The sequence below is a fragment of the Zonotrichia albicollis genome, chromosome 4, assembly GCF_047830755.1.
Source record: "Zonotrichia albicollis isolate bZonAlb1 chromosome 4, bZonAlb1.hap1, whole genome shotgun sequence".
NCBI classification, from domain to species: domain Eukaryota; kingdom Metazoa; phylum Chordata; class Aves; order Passeriformes; family Passerellidae; genus Zonotrichia; species Zonotrichia albicollis.
Genome location: NC_133822.1, coordinates 44,697,823 through 44,721,752, shown reverse-complemented (window position 1 = coordinate 44,721,752; position 23,930 = coordinate 44,697,823). Strand labels below are relative to the sequence as shown.

Below are 23,930 nucleotides of genomic sequence, written 5' to 3'. Positions count from 1 at the left end.
GAAGGAAAGGAAAATGCCTTGCCTCTTACTAAGAAGTCACAAATGAAATAAACATTCCTTGGTGATGTTTCCTAAGGACTTTGTCACAGCACAATGTGGGCAAAGGCAGTCTCTTTTACTGAAACTAGTCTTGCATAAAACTTGAAAAGGAAAACAAGGTTATCAGTTTTAAATGTGACACAGAATGAGGACCACATTTTATGAAATGGTTTCACAGACTTAAAGAACTGATGGGGTCCTTTAGACAGTCCTAATTACACTGGATTATTTATATCCCTGCCTTTAGAGGCAGTCCATTAATATTAGCACTGTGTTGTAACCACCCAAGTGCTACTTGAGTTTCAGAGGGAACACTGCTCTCACTGCTCTTTCTGAAGCTGCACAGCCCTGTCCTCAGCAACTGCCTCTCCTTGTCTCTCATGCTGATGGACATCTAGGGGCAGCAATGCTGCTAACTGCACCTCTGGTACTGCTACATGGAGGAAAAAGGTCTCAGGAAGGCTAATAACAAGTAATTTCTAAATGAAAATAGTGACATTTAAAGCAGTAGAGAAAGTCATGTAGTCAATGGCCCTACTCCCTTCCCTTCACATCCTCCATCTAAACACATCAGAATATTAAAGGATAGGGAAAAGGGCATTTTAATCTCATTTTACTTCTGAAGAATGATGGAAAAGAAGGTCAAGTAAATTGGCTGACTCTGTATAAGAAGTTTGTAACAGTTTTTAAGGATCACAGCTCAGTGGCTCAATTTAACTGACTCAAGAAGCCACTCTGTTTAAGAAAAGCATTAACTTCAACCCTTTACCTCAGATACATCTGACACAATCTCAAAAATACACAGCAATGAACTGTCTGACATCCCTCAATTTAGTTTGTGTGCATATTATAACTGAGACTAGCAGCAGCAGTCAGAATCTTTGTATTCTTTGTTGTGTTAGAGTGGAGACACACGACTTTAGATCTTAACAGTAAGTTTAGAGTCACCTTAAATAATAATTAGTGCCTGTTCCTTTAATCACACTAAATGATAATTAGTGCCTGTTCCTGGTCCCAGCAAAATAGTGCCCAACTTTGAGGCCACCCTCCAGAAGGAGGAAAGGATATTTTCTCAAACTATTGCAATAACGGCAGTTTCTGGGGGTGAACAGTGATATGGAAGAAGGAGTAAATGAGAAAAATTCAGGTTTTGGACAGACAGCAAGACCTGCTCTTGCATGAGAAATTTGTATTTTCCAATTAGGCTGCTGAAGTGGAATAAAAAATCCAGAGTGGCTAAAAGCTCCAAAAAATGGCAGAAGTGCTGGGCAGATTATCCATGGGTAGCTGGATGTTTCCAAGGTAACACAGCTATCTTGTCTTGTAGGACATTCTTCAGGTCTCACAATACAAAACAGTGTGAAAGGAAATCTCCGCAGCCAGAGTTCAATGGGATGTCATGCGCAGCTCTGTAATTTGTCCAGCATACAGAAGCCCTCTATTTCCTACTCCATGGAGCTTCCTTCCTGAAGGTCTTGCATATCAATAACAGTGCATCCAACAGAGGAGCACAGGGCACTGCACACTTTTCTGAAATGTCCCCCCTGTTTTCTGCATGTCCCTAATTCAAGCCATTGAACAATGCAGAAGAAGGGCAGAGAAGCTGCTGGTGACACACACAGACCAGCCCATGCACATGAGAGAAGCACAAAAGTATCAGAGTTTATCTATAGCAGGTATCTGCTTCTAGAAGGAGTCTAGAGCAGGGAGGAAAAGATGGGAAAGGGCAGAACTGTGCATCTGATGTATATTGCTTTCTTCTGGAAAAGGTTGTATTGGTAAAATTTAGAAAATAAATACAATCAAAATTGCATTGTGATCTAAATTAAGAAAATGGAAAAGTGATTGAAATGTGGGAATTCTTTTTTTTTTTAAAAAAACCACCTGCTTCTGTACTTCTTATCTAATAGAAGAAAATGCTTTCTACCTAGAGAAAGGCTTTAAATATGTAATAACTTCAGTTTATTCAAACTATAAGCTTTGCCTCAACAGTCTCACGGCCACTTCCCTCTAATTTAGCTGTAACTTCAGTGCCTGGCAATAAAATGTCCTGTTAAGCATATGGTGCCACAATATTCCAAGTCTAAAAAATTCTAACATTTCCATGCCATTTCAGCTGGGGTGGAAAAAGGTTCATTAAATAAGTGTAAAGATAATATCCTTTTCAAAATATCTGTTTTCAGGACAGCATGTAAGGAGTGTAGTGGGAAAAAGTGGTTAAGATGAACAAAGAAAGTTGGATGTGATCTCTATGGGTTTGTACTATTCCATCAGCACAAACTTTATTGATAATAACATAGCAAATAGGTATAGACCAAGAGCAACTGGTGGATTATTTTTCTTCCAAAAAAATTCAAAGTTCTCTCACAGATCAAAGTGCTTATTTTTCTAATAGATTTTATTACTTTTGAATTTCTAGTCTGATAATATGCAATGAATTAGAATTTTCAGGCCTAAATTAAAATTACTGAGAGTGATCAAAAGTGAGATAAAATCTTTACTTATTATTCTGGGCAGTTTTGTTGCATGCACTTCATTATGTGAAAAAACACGCTTGGAACAGTGCTAGCAAACTTCCCATTTAGATGTTGGAAAGCTTTTTACTGTTTAAATAAAACTGCCTGTTCACACAGTGTAGAATATAAAAGCCATCTACTGAAAAAAAAATTATGCAGTTTCATTTATCTATTCATGCTACATTTTAAAAAACTGGTCCTGTTCTTAAAGGCAGGCATATTAGGCCATGACTAAGATCTAAAGTCTGTGTGCAATTCCAACTGTATATTTAATACAAAGAAAAAAAGTTTCTGAACTCTACAGTTTAAGACAAATGCTTTGAAAGCACACTAAAATAAGGAAAATATGGTATACAAACACAGCTTGTACAAGCTATTTGCAGACAGAGAGGGGAAAAATATTTGGTCTTTCTAGGTCATTCATCTAAAATACTTTCCATAAGTGCTGAAAGAAAGTGGACATAAGTTCTGAGAAGGAAAAAAATAGCAAGAGAGATATTCAGCAACCTAAAAAATTTCATGGATTTCTTCTGTAGTCCTATATTGTTACTAATAGCATTAAAAAAGATATTGAGACCTTAGATTTTTTTTTTTTTTGATTCAGGAGAGATAAAAAAAGCCCATAGCCTATCATTTAATATTTATGGCATACAAAGCAACAAAACCCTCTCCTTGTTCCTGAATCACAAAGGCCCTCTAAGGAGAAGCAACATAACTGAACAAGTCCATTCTTGAGACAAGTTTCTAGGAAGGGGAAAAAATATTAGTTGAAATCACTGGAAGATGTTTCTAATTCCTAAGAAAGGATGATAGAGATTTGCAAATTCTTCATCTTGCTGTGTGTACTGTTCTTCACACAATATTATTTGTGGCAGTACATAAGAGTTTTATTTTTTACTTCTTTTTCTGGACACAGATATCCTTTGGCAGTGTGAAACTGCAAGTCAGAAGAGGTAGATAAGAAAGTCAATAAATCACAGATCCATGCTGACTACTTTTTCTGCCTTTTTTTTCTGACACTCTCCTGCATTTATTCTCCCTCTCCTGGAAAAAGAAATCTAGCTATTTTGCTTGGCAGTCTTTCCAGCACTTTTTAATTACCAGTAAGTTCCAAACAACACTAAAAAAAAGCACAGGTCATAGCAGCCTGTTCATTGTTGTGGCCTTGCTCCTTGGCAATAAACAGAAAGTTTATTATCCTTCCTATCTTCTGCAGCTCTTCAAGACCCACTGAAAGTCAGCTGAAATTTTTCCACCTAGAAAGATGGGTATCAGATATTTAATCTGATACTAAAAAAAAAATGCATCATAGCAAGTACAAATAATAGCAGCAAATAAATTCTAATACTTCCAATTATGTGTTTAGTCTTGGAAGAATATTGGAAATAGAAGTTCTGCACAATTGTGGGGAAGTTAAAAAAAACACTATCTGTTTTTAATATCATACCTTTAGTATTGCTAATTTCCAAGAACTACAAACAGCAGGACAACAGAGATTTTTTTAAAGTATCACAGAAATTATTTACAGAATAATGTATTTGTGGACCTATGTAGCTAAGGTCAATGCTGGCCAAGGCATCTCATATACTTTATCATTTAGATACAATACTGCCATCAAATACCAGCATTTCTAAGACTGATGGAGTTAAACCTTAAAGCCTTATAATTTTAAATCAGAAAGATAGTGACACAAAAATACAACATTTTTCATAAAAAGCATGGTGATGCTTTGTAATTTAATCTGCATTAGATTAAAATCCAACAAAAATAATTCATGGGATACTAAATTTTGGAATATATATTGATATGATTTAATATGAAATTTTATATTCAAAATTTTCAGAAACAATTGTAAAGAATTTATCCTATATATTTCCACCAGTTTCCTCTACAGGAGTATTTTTTTTGTGTAGTGTATCATTTACACAGTGGCAAAGCTTTGGGGGTTCACAGCCTTTAAAAACACTGACAATCTGTAAAATACATGTAAGCCTTTATCATTAATACTTCCTTTAAGACATGGAAAGGTTGCTTCACCAGCTGTTTATTCTGAATACCTGAAATAGTTCTACCCTTATATTGTAAATGGTAAAACTCATTATTATTACCACAGCAAGACTTCAAATGGAAATGCCCTCTGTACCCCACAAAGCCCAAGAATGTAAATTTTCAGGCTGTGAAGGAAGCTTAAATTTCATGAGGTATTTTACCCTTCTATCTCTTAAAAACCCAAGATTGTGCACAAAATTTAATCTTTTCTCAAAGCAGGCAGAAGCAAGAAAGGAGAGGGATATAAAGAGAACTATATGCCTTGTCACTGCTCTGAACAAGGAAAGACAAGCAATAGTTTATATGAAGCAAGCTTTAATTTCTGTTTAATTAGCAAGTTGAGAAGCATGGAGTTCCATCTGTTTTGCTAGGGGCTGCAGTAAATACGATTTCCTGGAATTGTGGGTCTACAATCAAATTCACTCATTCTACTGCTATACCCACCAAATGCCAGAGACTGTATTTTGACCTAGCAAAAATCCTGCACATCCTACTGTCTTATATGGGTCTCAGACAGTTTTTGCTTTAAGCAAGGGAAGTTTGGAGCCAGCTGATATTTGGAAAGATAAAACCCACACAAGCCCTTTGACAATGAGTTGTATTTTCTCCCCTCTGTAAGTCATCCTTGGCTAACAGACTGTGGCACCTTCTGCATCAAAGAGTAAAGCAGGAGATCCTAAAGAATTCTAGTCCAAGCAGCTCACTTCAAGAACAGGACTTTCGAAATATCTGAGATATTCAGAAAAAGTTTAAAATTAGATTTGCAGGAGGTTTTTTTTTCTTATTAAAATATTAGTAGGCCAGTATAAACCCAGACTTTAAAAATCTGAGTTCAGTGTAGTTTCCTACTCTGTAACAGACATTAACCAGTTCTTTTCTTTCTGGACAGTAACTCTCTAACTTCTAGTAGAGAAGTCCTTGGATCCTGCAGTTACACACACTTGGTTTCTTTAGAAAAAACCCAGTCATTGTTTCTCAGATCTGGTGAAATATTTTCCAGACAGCTACTTATCTAAATCCATTGCATTTGTTTGCTACGAACTGCCCAATCCACTGTCCTAGAACCAAATCATGAAAGAGTTTAAGAACCTAGAAGATCCATACCTATATTACCTCACTGTGCAGGTCATAGCATTTGTGAGCTGCTGTAGATCAGTACCATAACCATCACAGATGGTTTAAAATAGAGAAAAAGCTTCAGTTAACTGCTCTTTCTAGCTCCACTTGAGGGAAAGCTTACTTTTCAGACTCTGAGGACAAAAGGTAAGTTGCCTCTCAATCTGTTCCACCTGATATATACTACTAGTTAAGTTGTATTTTTAATTGTATTATTTAATTGTATTTTTATTCTGTGGCTGCGCTTGCAAAATTTACCATCTTCTTCAGTATGGAATCAAACAGCATGGCAGAAGAGAGAATATTGGGATGGATTTTAACTTTCAGTACTGTAGGGTGAAATCTAGAACTATTGCTACAACAAGGCTTTAATAAGAGAGGTAATGTTCATTTTCCATAACTAAACTGCTCCTTATATATTGTTTGTTCAATATATTGTTACATAGAATCTGCAGATCTTTCTCTCCTTATCACTTTAGAAAAGTGAAAAATTACATTGAATTTCAGAAATAATATGTTTAATTTTCATTCTTACAAACCTGAGGGAATTCCTTTAACAAAGCAGAAGCCTTTGAATTTCATATCTCTCAAGACTAGAAAAAATGCACAAAAATTGAAGTTTTCCTATAAAATGTCTTCTTCAAATTGACCCCTATAGCTCTTCTTTTTATCAAAAAGGGCACAATAAAGCAGTTATAGGACTGACAATTTTAATACATGGAGTTTTTCAAGCATACCATACCATACCATTATTTATTAAGTCAAGACTGATCTCTTGATATGTAAACTTTGACATAATAATTTTGTTTTGCTCTCTCAATTCCTGACAGATAGGATTACATCAAAGCTATTTTGAAAATTAAACAGACATAAGTTTCCTTTAGCAATGTAAGTAAAGTAAACATATCGTAGAGACAGTATTCAAATTTGAAAGCAATTCTACTTCAAATAGAAATGAACTGTATTTTTACATGTATTCATTAATGGAAGGTGGATATAAAAGCCAAAACTACATCTGTTCTTCATTGGAAATGTCAGTCTCACTATGCATATATGCACAACGTTTAATATAAAAATAAGTGAATGGTATTTCAATATAAAAGAGTAATTTTACCATGTCTATATCATACTCTCTAAAATAACATTATGCAAGAAGAGATCATACAACCACACATCAAAACTTGCTAAACAAAGTTTTCATAAAGAACAACCTATTCCTCCCTAAATTTTCCATATGTAAAAATACAAGCTAAGTTTAAAAACAAACCAAATAACTACTCCAAGTAAATCTGATTTGACCAAAAATCAGCACATAAAAAATGGAAGATAAACATCGTCAGCTGCTCATATAATCTTTGAAACAGGTGCTTTTACAGTAGTTTACATTGTTTAACAGTTCACAAAAAAAATGGCTGATGTATCTGTAAGCAGGTTTAGAAGCCTGGGTAGAGCTTCATGGTACAGATATAGAATATTAAGTGAGCTGAAAGTTGTCCTGAAAGTGAAGGTAAAACATTTATATTGGAGGGATGAGTGCTCAGAGGATCCCAAAACACTGAAAAAAAGAAGGGAATCTGTATTTCCTTTGATCTTTTATTCAAAATTATTTTTGAAAAAAGAAAAAAATAGAGCTGTACCTTCACTTAGCAGAAAATGTGTCTTAGCTGAGCTCACCATTTATAAAATGTATATAATTGTATTTATTTTAACTCTCACACATCATGCACAGACATTTATGCATAATAAATAAAATAGTAATGTCAACAAGCCTGTTAGGTTTCTCATGGCCAAAAAAAACTCACTGCTGAATTTTCTGAAGAATCTCAAACCTTAGTTTATGTAGAATCTTCAGAGCCATAATTAAACCCTGTCAGGAAGTAATATAACACTGTTATTTGGTAGAAATTAGGTGGAAGAAAATAATGGGTTTGACTCTCCATTCTTACACTGGTTTTGTGCACATGTGAGGTGAAAATCATAGCTAACATGTCTGGTTTTCCCAAATATGCAGAACATACGGAATGAAAAAGTTCTTATTATTTCTTCAGTAGATGATATGATCCAGTCATACCATACTGTAGGATACAGTCATACCATAGCTGCTATCTGAATATATATTTTTGCAATGTTCTATGAGATTATGAAAGTACTGTAACTATATGAGAACTGTAAGTGGAATAACAGCAGACTAAATGGTGATAAAGCAGCTGGTACACAAAATGAGTGGGACTTAAATTTGAAAATATCCATATCCTTTTTTGTGTGTGAGAGAAATGTAATCCAATTTGTGATTTGGATCTCCTGATGCTGCAGCTGCCATAGGAAAGCTTCCAGCATATTCTTCAACCACACTACTCTGCAGTTTAGCTTCTCAAGATTGAAATGAATGCTAATTATCTTCTTCATAAAATCCTCTCTTTAATAAAAACAATTCCTTTCTCTAAGTTCTTCCTTTAAAAAGAACAGTGATCTTCAAAGAAGCTAACTTCAGCCCTTTGCCCAATTGCAGAGATCTAGGAGATTTCTTACATTTTTGTTTGGAGAAGAGGCAATTACCAGAAATTCTTTCATAGGTGTTGACTTGCCAAAAGCAAACACATTTGGTCTTGAATTATTGGACAACACACCTCATTCCCTTGTTCTGGCTACCTCTGGGGAAAAAATAAACAGACTAGATGCAATTTTCAATTGTTACAGATGCTTAATTGCACACTAATTCAAATTTCCTCTCAGTTGCTTAATTGCAGATTTAGACTTAGATACAGAGGCATTCTTGCTTCTCTAGTGAAAGCTGTGACCCAAAATAAAAATCCTGACAGTATCTCCTTGTGCATCTGGCTCTTGGATTTTCACCTCACACCTCTGAAATATTTCTTCAATGATGGGTGGTCAGACCCATAACAGATTTTTTTCTTGAAGCTGAAATCAAGTATTGAAAAGCAGACTTCTGAAATCTGGCATTCTCAGAATGAATCACAGCGAGGAAACATGCTAGCAAACCTCTCAGCTCCTACCATATGCTGACTTTCCCCAGCTTGTTTAAGGTCAGAGGTCTCCAAGAGGTAAAAGTATTTAAGTGAAGTTTGCTTCACTTAGATAAATAAATGAGAATGATGAGAAACAATTGCCTGGAAAGTCCATTTTGTTTTGGAGGAAACGAAGGTAAGCTCTCTCTCAGATCAGATTTCTATACAGCCTTACCCAGTGATATTCTAAAAGCAGTAAAAAAGCTGAGAAATAATAAAGTTCTATTTATAGAGCTCCCAACTAGTCAGATATCATGGAAAACAGATCCTGAAATATGTAAGGATTTAACATAAATCATATTCCTACTTACAGGAGTAGAGGTGTGATAAAAGACCAGCACACAAGGCTGAACTCCTTCCTGGACTCAATTTCAATGACATACCAAGCGCTTCAGCTGTAGTTCCACCCTGACATTAGAATTTCATTCGTTTATTATTTTACTCAGATGCCACAAAATAATCAGCCTTTGGCTGATTGTACGTATGCAAAGCCAGACTAGATTGCCATACCCGCAAATTTGTCTGGAAAAACACAAAATATTTTACGAATAGTGTCAGTAATTAAATAATACTCAACACCATATTTAAGCAGTCTGTGACAACTAATGACAGCTGCATAGCTGTAAGAGCTCATGCATTCTCAGAGATATTTTTAAACTCTGACTGCTGAAATCCCTCAAAATTACAAAAAACCCCTTCCTATTCTTAAAAATTATTTCAGTGCTCCAAAGCTATCTGATGCCCTGGTATTTATAACAGATTCCAAAGTGCCTTTTTTTCATAGTCAAATATATGTATATGCACAAAAGCACATATTCAAATTCATGTATATATACTTGATTTATATGTATTTACAGGGAAAAAATAATCCAGTGGAAAAGTGACTGCATAGGTACTGTGAGAAAGATTTCTCAAGTGAATTTTTCAAATTTTTCAGGATGAAGCCTAATCAAGACATCTCAAAATAAATGTCACGGAAATTTAATCTTCTACAGTATCATCTCAAAACATGCTGAAGTGATGGCCTATTTCATGTGGTTTACCATAAAGTAAAAAATATGTATTATTTTTTAAAAAGTCACAGCTCTCGAAGGCATAAATGGATTAATTTACCATTGACCTAGAAACTGCTCCAAAACACTTTGGTTTAAGTGTCACAACCTAATTATGGCACTTCATGAAAAAAAGCCCCAAACCAATCGAACAATTAAAATACACAAGTTTTGCAGTGAAAGCAGAAAATATTTGAGAGCAGCAATGTTCTATGCTACTGAGCCTAGTGACCACACAAACTGAGCTACAGGGGCACCTGCAAGATCTTATCTAAAAGAGTATCTGACAGTTGATGGCATAACAACTTTACTGATTTCACTTAATTGCGAATTTTTTTTTTATGAACTTAATAGATAGCAAATTTGCAATCAGACTTTAGTCCTGTGAAGATACATGGAAGCTTATACTAAAGGACCTGGAAATCAATAGTCTGTCATAGAGATGGGGAATTTTAAAATTTTTTTTAGCATGAGGATTTTTGTCAAGTAAAATAAAGTTTTAGTAAAATAAATTATTTTTCTACAGAAATGGACAGATAACTCATCCTTTTAATTTTTATTTTAAAAGTGATAAATAATACACTGCTTAAAATACACTAAGTTTAATATTGCTCTACTAAATCCCTTCACAATTGTTCTAGAGACAGAGCCACAGACCATGCGGGAGTCATGATGAATTGATTTAGTAATTCTGATTGACTGAAAGAGTGCAAACTGCTTTCTCCAGAAGCTTGTCTGAAGAGATAAATTCTTGGTACAGTCCACCAAACATAAATGCAAACAGGATCAGGAGCTGATGTTAGAGGCTGTAATGTACCTCAGATTTCCCTCTTTATAAAGGAAAGCAAAGAGCTGATGCACATTGCAGCAAAAGACAGACTATTGGGGGGAACATATATTTTCCCTTTTCCTCTATTTTTAGCAATAACATGCAAAAATTCTTACAGATAAACATTGGATTTCGGTAGAAAGTGCCTATATGAAGAGGGAAGGGCATTTAAAACTAGATAATTCAATGAACTCTACCACTGACTGCATAAAAAAGATTGCTATTTTACAAAGATTAGAGATTAAATTTGACATAAATACATTACTGATATTTTATGCTTCCAGAGGTTTAAGCTCCCCTCTAAAAATTGCCTTTGAATGATAAAAAATTGTAACTAATGGAAGGATAGTTGGTTTCAGAGATCTGTTATAAATCTCCTCACAAGCCATAAGTGAGAGAGAGGATGAAACTTCACCCAAATCTCAAACTTGCAGTGGAGCTGGGCTGCTCAAAAGAGGGAATTCTACCATGTTCCCAATCTCAGGAGATGAACATACACACTACTGTCATCAGACATGCTGATGTGATTTATTTGAGACACAAATGTTGATGTTGACAGCTTTACTTCAAGCAACAGATGTCTGTATATGTGTATTTAGTGTAAATTACTAATTTCATTCTTTTGCTGAGCACAGTTTAGCAGATATTTTGCTTTAGGCTTCACTGTTCATCACAGTGCTAGCCAATCTATCCAAGGTTTCAGGCCAACAAGAGGCCATATTATGTTTCCAAACCCTATGAGATACAGAATCACAGAATCAACTAGGTTGGAAAAGACCTCTGAGATCATCAAGTACAAACCATTACCTTGTCAACCAGACCACAGCACAAAATGCCACATCCAGTTGTTTCTTAAACACCTCCAGAGACTGTGACTCCACCACCTCCCTGGGCAGCCCATTCCAATGCCCAGTGACCCTTTCTGTGAGCAATTTCTTCTTAATGTCCAACCTGAACCACAGCTGGTGCAGCTTGAGTCTGTGTGCTCTTGTCCTGTAGCTCCTGTCTGGGAGAAGGGACCGACCCCCACCTGGCTGCAGCCTCCTTTCAGGGGATGCAGAGAGTGGCTGGGTCTCCCCTGAGCCTTTTCTCCAGGCTGAACATCCCCAGCTCCTGCAGCTGCTCCTGCCTGGGCTGGTGTTCCTCACCCTTCACCAGCCTCACTGCCCTGCTCTGGACACGCTCCAGCATCTCAACATCCTCCCAAACTGAGGAGTGCAGCCCTGGGCACAGCACTCGAGGTGCAGCCTCACCATGCAGAGTACCAGGGACAGTCACTGCCCTGGTCCTGCTGGCCACACTGCTCCTGACACAGGCCAGGATGCCATGGCCACCTGGGCACGCTGCTGGCTGCTGCTCAGCTGCTGTTAATCAGCACCCCCAGGTCCCCTCCTGCCTGGGCCCTGTCCAGCCACCCTGTCCCCAGCCTGCAGTGCCACCTGGGATTGTTGTGGCCAAAGTACAGGACACGGCACTTGGTCTTGCTGAGCCTCAAATCATTGGATTCATTCCATGGATCCAGCCTGTCTGGGGCCTTCTGCAGAGCCCTCCTACCCTCCAGCAGATCAACACACACCCCCAGCTTGGTGTTGTCTGTGAATTTCCTAATGGCAGTCTCAATCCCCTCATCCCCATCCTCAGTAAAGACACCAAACAGGGCTGTGCCCGAAGCTGCTCCTGGGGGATGCCACCAGGGACCATCCAGCAGCCGGGTGCAGCGCCATTCACCACCACTCGCTGGGCCCAGCCATCCAGGCAGCTCTGACCCCAGTAAAGGGTGCACTGTCCAAGCCATGGGCTTCCAGCTTTTCCAGGAGCGTGCTGCGGGAGATGGTGTCAAAGGCTTTGCTGAAGTCCAGGTACACAACATCCACAGCCTTCCTCTCATCCACCAGATGGGCTACCTCATCATAAAAGGAGATCAGGCTGGTCAGGCAGGACCTGACCCTCCTAAATCTATTCTGGCTGGGTCTGATCCCCTGGATGTTCCCTTGAGTGTGATCACACTCAAGATACATCAAAGCTGTCCACTGAGTTCATCTGGAACTCGTGTTTCCAAACACATGAAACAGAGGTTCAATTACTAACCTTAAATAATTTTCTGTGTCTATTACTAATACAAAAGTATGATAAAGAAAAGCAGTTCCCATAACAACGCAACAGAAATCTTTTTCTTTATAAAAACCATACATTAATAGTTTTTTATTTGCTCAGAAATGTCAGATGTTATTAATAATTTTCTCCACATATTATTTATTTTTATAATAGAGTCAAAAGAAAACAATAAAACACATTGCAAATAACATGCATGGAAGAGATTAATCTGAACCCACTGTATGACATTAGAGAGTGAACACAGTCTTTATCAATATAGTTGTATTGACAGAGGTTAGCTCAACAAAGGGCAGCTTATCTTCCTGGACTCCTTCAAAGAAATATGCTCTCCTAGGACCTGATTTGGGACTGACAAATCTTGGCCCTTACTCTGAAATGCTGTTTATCAGGTCCTGCCATTCAACAAATCAAGCCTACATTAGTGTTTTGTTTCCTATCAGGCAATCTGAAGCAAAACCCCTGTTGTCTCAACTCACTTTGGTTTGCATTGTGATTTCAAGTGCATTACATACTAATGGAGACATAAATACAAGAATCCAGAACAAGTACCTTCCCTTGCTCCTTGGTTAGGCTCAGAGCACCTGCATATCCCTGCAGATACCCACACCCTCAATGCATTTCCAGAGCTACTGACATCTCCTCACCGCCCTTCTCAAAGCTTTGCTCAGTGCCAGCAATGTTGAGGCTGGTGCTGTAGACAAAGTCATTCCTCACACAGTGCCACCACGATGCATGCAGAATACTTAATCAAAAATATAAATACAAATTAATTTATACTTTGTTAGACCCACCAGTAGGAGTAACACATTTCACAGGAATAAGCACTCTTAGTCATGCAGAACTGTAAAATTCCTCTTAGTGTAAAAATAACACAAAACGCTTAAGTTTCCATGAATCATTAATTTTAATTCTTCCAGTGAAAATACTGAATCCATATTCTTCTCATTAGTTTACACCTTTGAGTGAATCACAGTTCAACTGAATTTTGCCAGCTGTCACTTTAAAGCAATCCTAGCCTCACAGTCCTCCCTAAATGTTCTGCTAAGTATAACTGCCAATTGAATATTGAACTACACAGGAACAGATGAGGCAAAATAAAATTTATTTACTAAAATCAGTAGTAAGAAATTTAGGAATTAAAAATACTGTGGTGTATACTAACACTACTGCATTCAAAGTGAAAATACAACCTATAAATAAAGGTAAAAATATTACTTTAATGCTTTTATTTCCTACCAAAAGACATATCTATAGGCATAGTTCCTCATAAGTTCCTCAGCAAAAATTTTATTCACATCTCAAAGTATTTAAAACCATTAAAATCACTTAAGCACTTTGTTTCTTGCCTTAAATCATCGGATAGTTCAATATGCCAACTATTTTGTGTTTTCTGCCTTCATTCTGCTTTCTTTCCCTGCTTTAAAAGAGATTTAAGAAAAAGAAGAAATTTTCAGATAGATCACCCACCTTGCACCATCATCACCTGATACTGTTGATAGTGCGCAAATTATGAATATCAGGCAGGCAACAGATCCTCTCACCCTACAAATTCCTAAACAATGCATAAAAAGACCTTGAGGAAAAAGTGTATTATTTAAAATAAAATTAATACAGTTCTAGCATGGTAGTGTCCCCTGCTTGGTCCAATGTGTAGCAAATCAAGAAGACAGTGGCAGTAGGATCTAGATATGAGACAACTACTGGGAATATATTTGAAATGTGCAATGAAATCAGCCAATTACTTACACTCTCCTCTCAGACAGGGAAGTTTCATCAGTGCTGCATATCAAAATTGGTAATATTCATCAGGAGAAAAACCATGTCATTTCCAACAGATTGTCATCACAAATTATACGATGATGAGAATATTCCTCCACAGAGAAATAAACAGTCTGTGCTCTGTCTGAACAGGGTATGCCTATATTGTTTTGGTCTTCCCTATAAAGAATGCTTATTATCTGAAACTCTATACAGCTTGCATTCAGTTACACCAACCAATATCAAACCAACACACATTAATGTGTAATAATCCTTAGTATCCTTAATTGTCTGGAAAGCACCAGTACATTTCTTTATTTTCCATGTAAATTATGGTAAAATAATCCAACACTGAAAGCTCTTCTGAAATTGAGGCAGAAACATGGTTTTCTAGCTATGATTCAGAAACTGTACCACCATCCTATTCCTGGAATAGGAGGAAAGCACTCCCATTGCTATTCCTCCTACTGGTCCCCTGCTTTTATTGGTCACATCCACTCAGCTGCAAAAGAAATAGCAGCTCCGGTTTTGCTCCACTGCTTCTGGAAGAAAAAGAAAAGGTAGTTTCTGACTTTATCTCATTACATTGCAAAGTAGAAGGGGCCACAGGAATTCCACATAGGAAAGTCGCATTGACTGCTCTGCTTGGTTACTGTTTAGTTTCAACAAATAAAATAATGGTATTATGTAGAAAAAAATATGTTTTTATGCAAAGCAAAGGCTACATGAATATTTACTTGGGACAAAGACTTTAAGCTCTATCTTTCTATTTTGTTGTATCTATGTGTTTAAAGATCCTATATTCTTCACTTACTCTAATTATTGTATTTTTTGAGCAAGCAACACACTTCACACTTCTCTACAACTGAAAAATACCACAGAGAGTTCTGTGCTCAATTACTTTTTAAATTGATTTGGTTTTTTTTTTTTTTGAAAGCATGTTATATATGTGCACACAGTTAGTTTTGGCTTGTGGCTTTTGGCAAGAAAAACTAGTTTTCCTGATTTCTACTACTGAAATCATGCTAATTAGGTTTATCTTAGAACCATAATGGTTCTCAGTTTTTCCTTGTGTTTCTTCCTAGAGGAGGATGCAGATGTTACCTATAGATCAAAACAGCCAGTTAATATTCAGTAAAGTCATCCTTCCCAGTTCACTGCATGCAGAGCAGATGCGTAAAAGCTATCAGACCATTTTATTGACTGGCTGGGAAAACAAACTATGGAAAATATTGGGCCATGCACACTCCTGATTTTCAAGCAGGTGGAGGGGAAATGCTGGGGCAGCCCCACAGCTGGGGCAGCTCTCAGCCCAATTCCAGCTGAAACTCAGAAGCCAACCAGACAACAAGTACCTTTTCAGAGACAGTCTATGGAGCATAGGTGTGGATTGGGGTTAAAACACTGTCTTTATGAGCTCTGATGGCCACAAATTACAGTTCTCTGGCACAAGAGAATTATGCAAAAAGAAAAAACCTGACTCTTGTGCAAAAGTATTTCTCTAGATACTCAACTCTAGGCACATTAAATACTTCACAGTAACACATTTTTAACGTGTTTTAGCTGAACACTTCAACAGACTGAATAATTCTGTTCCACTTTTGGACTCCAAGTGACATATTCTCACCAACTTAGTAAAATGATTAAACTTATTAATTGTCAATATAGCTGAACTGATTAACAAATGCTCACATTCTCCGTTCTAGAAACAATTCCACCAGATTAAAATTATCGTAGGTTTATTATGCATAGCATGCTTTAATGTATAAAAATTTCAAATATTTATCCTTCAAAATTTTATAGCTGTGTACTGAGAATAATACTAATGTTTTTGATTACTGTCAGAATAACACTCCATTACCAGGTCTGTATTTGAGCAGAAAAGCTCTCGGTTTGTTGTCACCAAACTTCCAATAAAAGTACATATCACAGAATAATAAAAGAAATAATAGTAAATAACATTAACCTTGAATGTGAGAACATTTGTCATTTATTTCTGAATAAAAGAGCCTGTAAGCATATTTCTCACAATACTCCTCTGAAATCCTTAAATTCCAAAATGATATAAAACCCACTTGTACAGCTATAAATATTTCCAAGGTATTTGCAATGCAAATCACTTTATTATTGTCTCCTGCCTTTGCCACTGCCCAGATTTTTTAAAGACTACACAGTAAAGCACTGGTCCAGCACTACTATTTTCTGCCACTGTTAACATGTCAGAAGTCTTTAAAAACCACCTCACTGTCAGCCACTGTTATTTATATTTTCTACCAGAGGATTCAAAGCTTCTGAAGGCCACAGCAACCTACATGATGTGCACCACAATGTCTGCCACACCAACCCAGCTACTCACTGCTCTCCTGTTAAAGCTGGCTGGCCTTTGAGTGATGCTCACCATCCTTACTGCCACAAGCCACCACTTGGCTTCAACTTGCAGCTTTTACAAAGATCATGCCCCTAGAACTTCTACATGATGTTTGTGAAAAATATGTACTGTGCCAGTGCCATAAATAAGAACAGAAGAATCTTTATTTAGACAAAACTAAGGGAGGAATCTCACGCCTGGCAGAGGCTGCTGGAAGGAGCTGCCCACATGCTCAGCCAGCTGAAGCTCAAGGTAAGATCAGATTTCACAGCTCTCCCATGGAAGAGGTGACACAGGCCTGAAAGTATACACAATTGTTTGGCTCTCTTCTGAATCTGGCATATTTTCTACATGTGCAAGTAAGTCTGCATAGAGTAGGAACAGAGTCACCCAATTTTACAAGAATTTTGTTGTGGTATGAATGGTGAGATACAAAGTGGCTAATAACACATCTCCATCGCCTGGAATTTTTAATTTTTTTTTTATAGCACTGGGTTATTTCTGCAAAGAAACTTAGAAGCTGTTTTCTTTGATACTAAATTGTATTGTACTGAAATATGTGAAGCAACAAAATAGTTGAAAAGTCATGGCCTACTAAACAAGTGTAGCATGGCATACCTACTAACTGTTTGCTAATAAATACAATAAGAATTCTAACAAGATACTTTCTCTTTTAGAAGTGGCTTTTTGTTTCATTTAATATTTTCATATAAGATAAATGAAAGAAAATAGAATTAATGAAACAGCATAAAACAAGTTCTGGGTAGGTATATAGATAATTTAAATTATTAATATAGATATTAAGAGCATAACTAATGAGTATATCTAGAATTTCTTATAGAATCTGGGGTGTTTTCCACAGGGCTCAAAGCAAATTGGGTTCCAAAAAGTAACATTTTTACTTGCATTCTGTTAAATCACTGTCTTTTAGTAACTTTTAGTTGCTAAGAAGTAACAGCCTGCAGAAATCCTTACAGTGTTGATAGATATGTTTTATGTATAGAAATGTTTCCCAGTTTCCCAGTAACCCAGTTTCACACTTTTGATCAGCAATGCACTTTTACAGGACTTCATAGTATATTTACAATTTTATGTCCCATGAATATTTAAGGATTTCTCTGCAGGTTTTTTAGAAGGTAATTTTATTTCTTTACTGACCTTCTGATAGTCAGATAACTTTAAAAAATTATTTTAATATTCCCAGATTTCAGAAAAGATCAGCCCTCACTTGGCTACTTCTTAGCAAAAAGGAACTCACTCCAGCTGTCCTAGGAGTGCGTTTATAAAACCCACATCTCATCTGACTATAAAATAGCCTAGTATTGCTTCCAACGCTTTAAAAGTTTTTGGTTAACATTTATGGAAACTGTTATGACAAAGTGCTGATTTCAAAGCTAAAGATTCAGCTGGAACCATGACACCATCACTGCAGCAGTCTGAGGAGGCTTTTTCCTTGTCTACTGCACATGCCTGGTTCCTAAGAAGGAACCTCCTGGCAACTCCTTTTACTTTCCATTTAGGTCTGTGCCTAGCTCTGGGCTTTGAATGTGTGCTTTGCTTAATAACTGAAATGTGCAAGACCTAGAAATACTGTTCATAGAAAAACAGTCTTTTTGAATTTGAATTCTGTTGAAATCAACATCATGTAAAATGTGAAGATACTTGGTATGTTCAGAAGTTGTGCATGGTAGTATTCACATGTGTTACTGTATACAAGCAATTTAAGAAAAGAAAAAAAAATATTGGATTTGACAAAGATAAAGTTAAGTTGCTTTCAAATTACCAAAGCAGTATTAAAAAACCTTCAGAAGCAAAATCTCAACTTTTAAAATTAAAGTCCTTTGTGCTATGTTTTCATAAATAAAGGAACAACCCTAAAGGCCCCAATAAAAACAGATTGAATAAAAATATTTTTTCAGTGAATTAATGTTCCCAATTTCACAACCAATAACCAAGTTAAAAATATCTCCTTTCCAATCCAAACTTTTCCACCTGCATCATTACTAGATGCATATAACCATTAAATACAGCAAAATACATGACCAAGCAAAGAGCAAGGCAGTGTTACTATTTTAATTTTGCTGTTTACAATGTTCATGAGAGATGCTCACTGTGGGACTCCTGGAAGCTAATTTATCCACCTCAAGTAGCAGAAACACTATCTTTCTATTAAGCTTGAATGCAAAAATAAAGAAAATCACTGCTTTCTTTTATACAGCTGCAGAAGTCTGTCAAGGTTGGCACACAAAAATTGAGATGAAACACAGAGATATTGAAATACAAAGCACTAAATTTTGGTATTGCCCTGGTTATTATAAAGTCAAATCTTGTTCATAACAGCATTACAACTCCTTTGTTTTGTAAAATATATAACTTCTTTATATAAGCCCCTCTCATATTTTTTTTTCTCTTTTAATTGCTTTAACAAAATATAGTCTAAGGATCAAAGCTTAAGTTTCTTTGCATTATAGCAGGTGGTTCAGGAAATACATTGACCCAAATCATGTTTTGAACATTTGCAGAGTTTCAGGACAAATTTCCTGAGCAGAACCTATTCATTCCTACGGTAGGAATATCACGGCTTCTAGATAGTCACAGATATTGATGTAATTAGGGACAGACACTGGAGCATCAAGAACCTTCAGACTGTCTTTCAAACACTAACTCTGATTATTTCTAGCCCAAGTGCTTGGCTAGATGCAGACTGGCCTGTATGGGCCAGTCTGACTCCTTGGCCACCAGAATTCAACTTGGTCTTTTTTCCTGAGAACATCAGTGAAATGCTGATAACAAAGTTACAACTTGCACACCTGCTTTTTTTGCTTCTTTCAGTACCATTTTCATTGCTGAAAGAATTAATATTTTGTGTTATTGAATCAATGCACAATTAACTGTTTAATCATTACATCAATGTACAAGGAAATCAGTAGCCTAATCACTCATTGCCGTCCATCAATCCGTGTTCAGGCCCTCATCTCACAATTTTTGTATTTGTTCAGTTTTGAACATGCTAGATATTGCTTTCACTAAGATTATTTTCACATATTTAGATTAAATACCAGTGTACATATTTCAAATTAAGAACCATTAACCTGTCCTAAAACTTTGAAAGCTATTTAAACAAAACAGATTCTCTGTCTCAAAGAGATTCAATGTCACATATAGAAACAATAAAACAGGTAGGAAAACAAAAGTCGAAAGTACTCTAAAACAAATCAAAATAAGGAACAAGAATCATATAAAGTCCTTCTCAGCAATAATTACATTTGTAAGGAAAAACTGGAGCAACTCAAGAGGGAAAGAGAAGGCAGCGCAAACATGGTGGTGTAAAGCTACAAGACAAGGAACGAAGCCAAGGCAAGAACTGCAAAGTTGCTCCACATCACTTTATGTTGCATATATATAAATAAATCAATGGGGAAAAGATTTGAAAAGGACATCACAGGACAATATAGACTCTCTTTGGTTGATTTTTATCTTTTTTATTTTTCTTTTACTTTTCAGGGGTTCTTTTAGCATCGATAACACCAAGCTGTTCTAGAACACAAACACGTACTGTCCACAATTAACAGCTTTACATTCCAAGGTCATTTAACTCTACATTGTTAATTAAAGTATACAGGATGCAACAGGAAATTTAGTTCTACTTTCCTTTTATTTCGTGACCCCTTAGCTCAAAAAATCTGCCAAAGAAATAATTCTGAAAAGAGAATTTTTTGCATGTGGGATAATGTCTACTAGTAATCACAGGGATTGCTAGTAGCAATAATAATATTGTCAAAAATATATATACTTTAGTATTTACTTCCATAAAGTATCACAAAATAAGATATTCAGTTTGGTACCACAACCAAGCATCCTAATTTTTGTGACTTTTTCAACTCAATATAGTCAGAAAGAATACCTGAGGTGAGGAACTGTGTTTAAGAGCATTGCTACAGGAGCCTGTACAGAATATTTAGATGTCAATGTGTGAAAAAAGTAGTCATGCTGTAGAGGAACAGGCCTGGGGCACTCATGTCTCTGAATCACTGCCAGGATCAGCAGATCGTCACTGTTAGGAGGAGGCCGTTCTTTCTGCACAGCCCTCAACTATCATTTGACACCACTGTAAGAAGGGCAAGACAGCACAATTAAAAACAATGGATTTAAAAGGAGACAAGAATGAAATGCAGTTATTGGGCCTAAAGAATGCTGTACCTGGATTTTGTAACAGAAGTTTGCTATTCATTTTATAATCAACTTTTACGATCATCTTTGCTTCAGATTGTTTGTTCTGGTCATATGCACAGGGTTTATTACATGTTAAAGAATCCCTCTATAATAGCATAAGTACTGAAAAAGACAAACCTGCTAGGCAATCAGGAGAAGGAAGGATATTTAAATCCTAACTGTATCAGAGGCTGAGCTGAAAAAGCTGTTGCCACTTTAAGTTAAGGGAGTGTTTGATTTGCCCTGCAGGGCCAAAATGCTCTAAGGACCATCTGGGGCAGGGGTGTGTGTGAGGGTTTTTTTATTCTTGTTTAATCTTAGTGTAGGATTACATAGTTTCTCAGAGCCAAGACACTGCAGATTACTTATAATGAACTGCTACTGGAAGATGGTTGTAATTAGACTGGTTTGCAATTAAGATACAGAGCAGAAAATACATTTTTTACCTTTAGCTAAGCACACAGCCTTATTTACCTGGATGAGGCAAATCTTGGCTTAAAATTGAGAACCTTAAAAATCCTACTAATAGATTCTGCTGTTTTATCAATTGCACATGTATTACTATTCACAGAAATCAAGTTTGGCATCAGCTAGCATGAAATTACATTCAGGATTAATATTAAAGAAATCTAGACAGGTACAACATACAAAGTTTTTTAAATATATTTTGTATAACATGACTTTGGAATTTCTGGTAATTTCAACAGAGTGCTTATCTAAATGAAACAGAAAGACAGTGTGGGTCCATGTAAGGAACTATAAATCTAATTAATTGCTAGATTATATTATTATTGGAAAACACAAACAATAGCAAAATCACAATAAATGTAATCTTGTGTTAGTATAGGAGCAATTACATGCTGATTTTTTTAAAGCAGCAAACTGACTGTGATGATACTGATTTTTTACATTTTTTCTCCTACCTATACAAAACTAATGAATACATAAGCTTCTTAACGTATTAGCTACTCTTATTCAAAGTTTACCCGTCACTTTAAATCCTTTCAGTTTTATTCAAGTTCACTTACCTGAAAAGTATAAAACCGGGTCCCATTAGGAGGATGCACTTTAGGAGAGGCAGAGACACTGTTCATATCCGAGAATATCATTTCTGGTCACACACAATACAATCCACAGAGAGCTACAGATGCAGAGCAGAGTGCTAAGCTCGGAGACAAATCCCTTTATACATTTAGGGAGGCAATTGGACAAAATTCCGTCTGCCCCATCCGTTCAGACGTACGGTGACAGCGCTTTGAAATCCTCACTCCTGCATTTGTGAGCTAAACTGTGAGGTCATTGCTCCCTGACCTCCAGCTCAGCTAGCCCCTCGTAACATGTACGATGAATAAAAATTAGAAATGCCAAAGAAAAGAGAGCCAGAACCTACAGTACATGGAGCTTGTGCAGAATCTGGCAACGCTTTGGACCTGCCCATCTGTTCTCAGTGATAATCACCTCCCTCCACCACAGCCTTGCAAAGTGATTATGCTAAGCATCCCAGTTAACCAATAAAACACAGTTTCATTTCAAGCAAGCGTGCACAGTGAAAAACAGAGGACCTCTTCTGACTAACCTGAAGCATGTCTCGTGTTCAGTTTCTAGCTGTATTTGATAACAATGATAATTTTATCCCTTCAGTTGCTGACAGCTATGTTAACACATACAGCTTGCTTTAAATAACACAAAGGTGGCTTTTTTGTTGTTTTAACTGTCTTGCCTAGAAAAAAAAAAATTGTGTATTGCTCTCCAAATTAGTATTTTTTACATTTCTTAATTTTTGGTGCTACTACTGGAGAGAAATACATGCTTGTGAGACTGATTACAGAGCTATAGTCATTTTAAATATAATACACATTATAAGCTTCTCTTTTGTCTTTTTTTTCCTAATTATTTTTTCGCATTTTCTGTCTGAATGCCTCTTGAAGAAAGGTTTACCTAACTGCTAAGTATAAGGTTGGAATTTTATTCTGAGCCTTACTGTGCTTAGCAAAGCTACAGACCTACAGGTTAATTCATTAGCTATACACAAGATGCTTTAAAGAAGTTATTTTTTTAAAGCTGATAATACTTGTGAACACCTGCACTGAACATTCAAAAATCATTCATCACATCTTTTCTTCAAACACACATCGTTTGAACTACATTGAAGATGATAAAGAAAGTAATATCCAAAGAACTTGGCACCTTTCAGCAACAAAAAATAAGTGTTCAATATACAAAAAATTGAGAAGTAGGGTTACAGAAAAGAGCAAAATTGTAAAATGGTTGCAAAACTAACTTTGCATGTTCTGTCAAGTACTTTTTATTTTATTCACAAGGTTTAAAAGAGACAGAAAAAACAGTTAATAAATGGGACTTTCAAAAGGAGCTTGTCAAAATTCTAAAAGCCTTTTGAGTTGCCAGGCTACCTATGTTTTTTATTCTGTTTTATCCTAATGCTTTTAGCAATAGGAGATAATGCAACTCCTAAAGTAAAATGACTATGAAAGGAGTTGGAAAAGATGCAGAGATGTCTGTCTGTTTAAATGTGTCAGAGTGGTGCACACTGCAATAATGTTTTGTAAGCCAAAAAGAAAAAAATCTTCTCAGATCCTATTCATACCAATTCATAACAATTTCTTATAATTACCATGTTATGGCTTCTATAACATTTACAGAATCAAGGCAAAACTACTGTCTGGAACATTTTCTTAAAACCTAGATTTCAGATTACAGTGTATTCTCCTGTCTTTGATTCCTAGATGCTTGTATTAGCAAAGAGGCCCCTCAGCTGGTCAAATGAAAGATACCAGTTTGTTTATAATCTGAATAGAGTATCTTTCATTATGAGCTGATACTTTCTTCTTT

At 36.3% G+C, this 23,930-nt stretch overlaps 1 protein-coding gene across 12 annotated transcripts in view; it reads right to left on the bottom strand.

The window, feature by feature from the left end:
* PPFIA2 (PTPRF interacting protein alpha 2) overlaps positions 1-23,930 on the bottom strand; it is a 287,577-nt gene that overhangs the window by 171,036 nt on the left and 92,611 nt on the right. For 2 of the 12 annotated variants that reach the window (XM_074539664.1, XM_074539665.1), the window contains exon 1: positions 22,109-22,527. The exons of 8 other annotated variants lie outside the window; for them this stretch is intronic. In XM_074539664.1, the coding sequence (XP_074395765.1) occupies positions 22,109-22,189 (81 nt within the window). In that variant the 5' untranslated portion in view covers positions 22,190-22,527. Of the gene's footprint in view, positions 1-22,108; positions 22,528-23,930 lie in introns of those variants that run through there. 2 more of the 12 variants (XM_014271755.3, XM_026797559.2) reach the window with 1 other exon arrangement.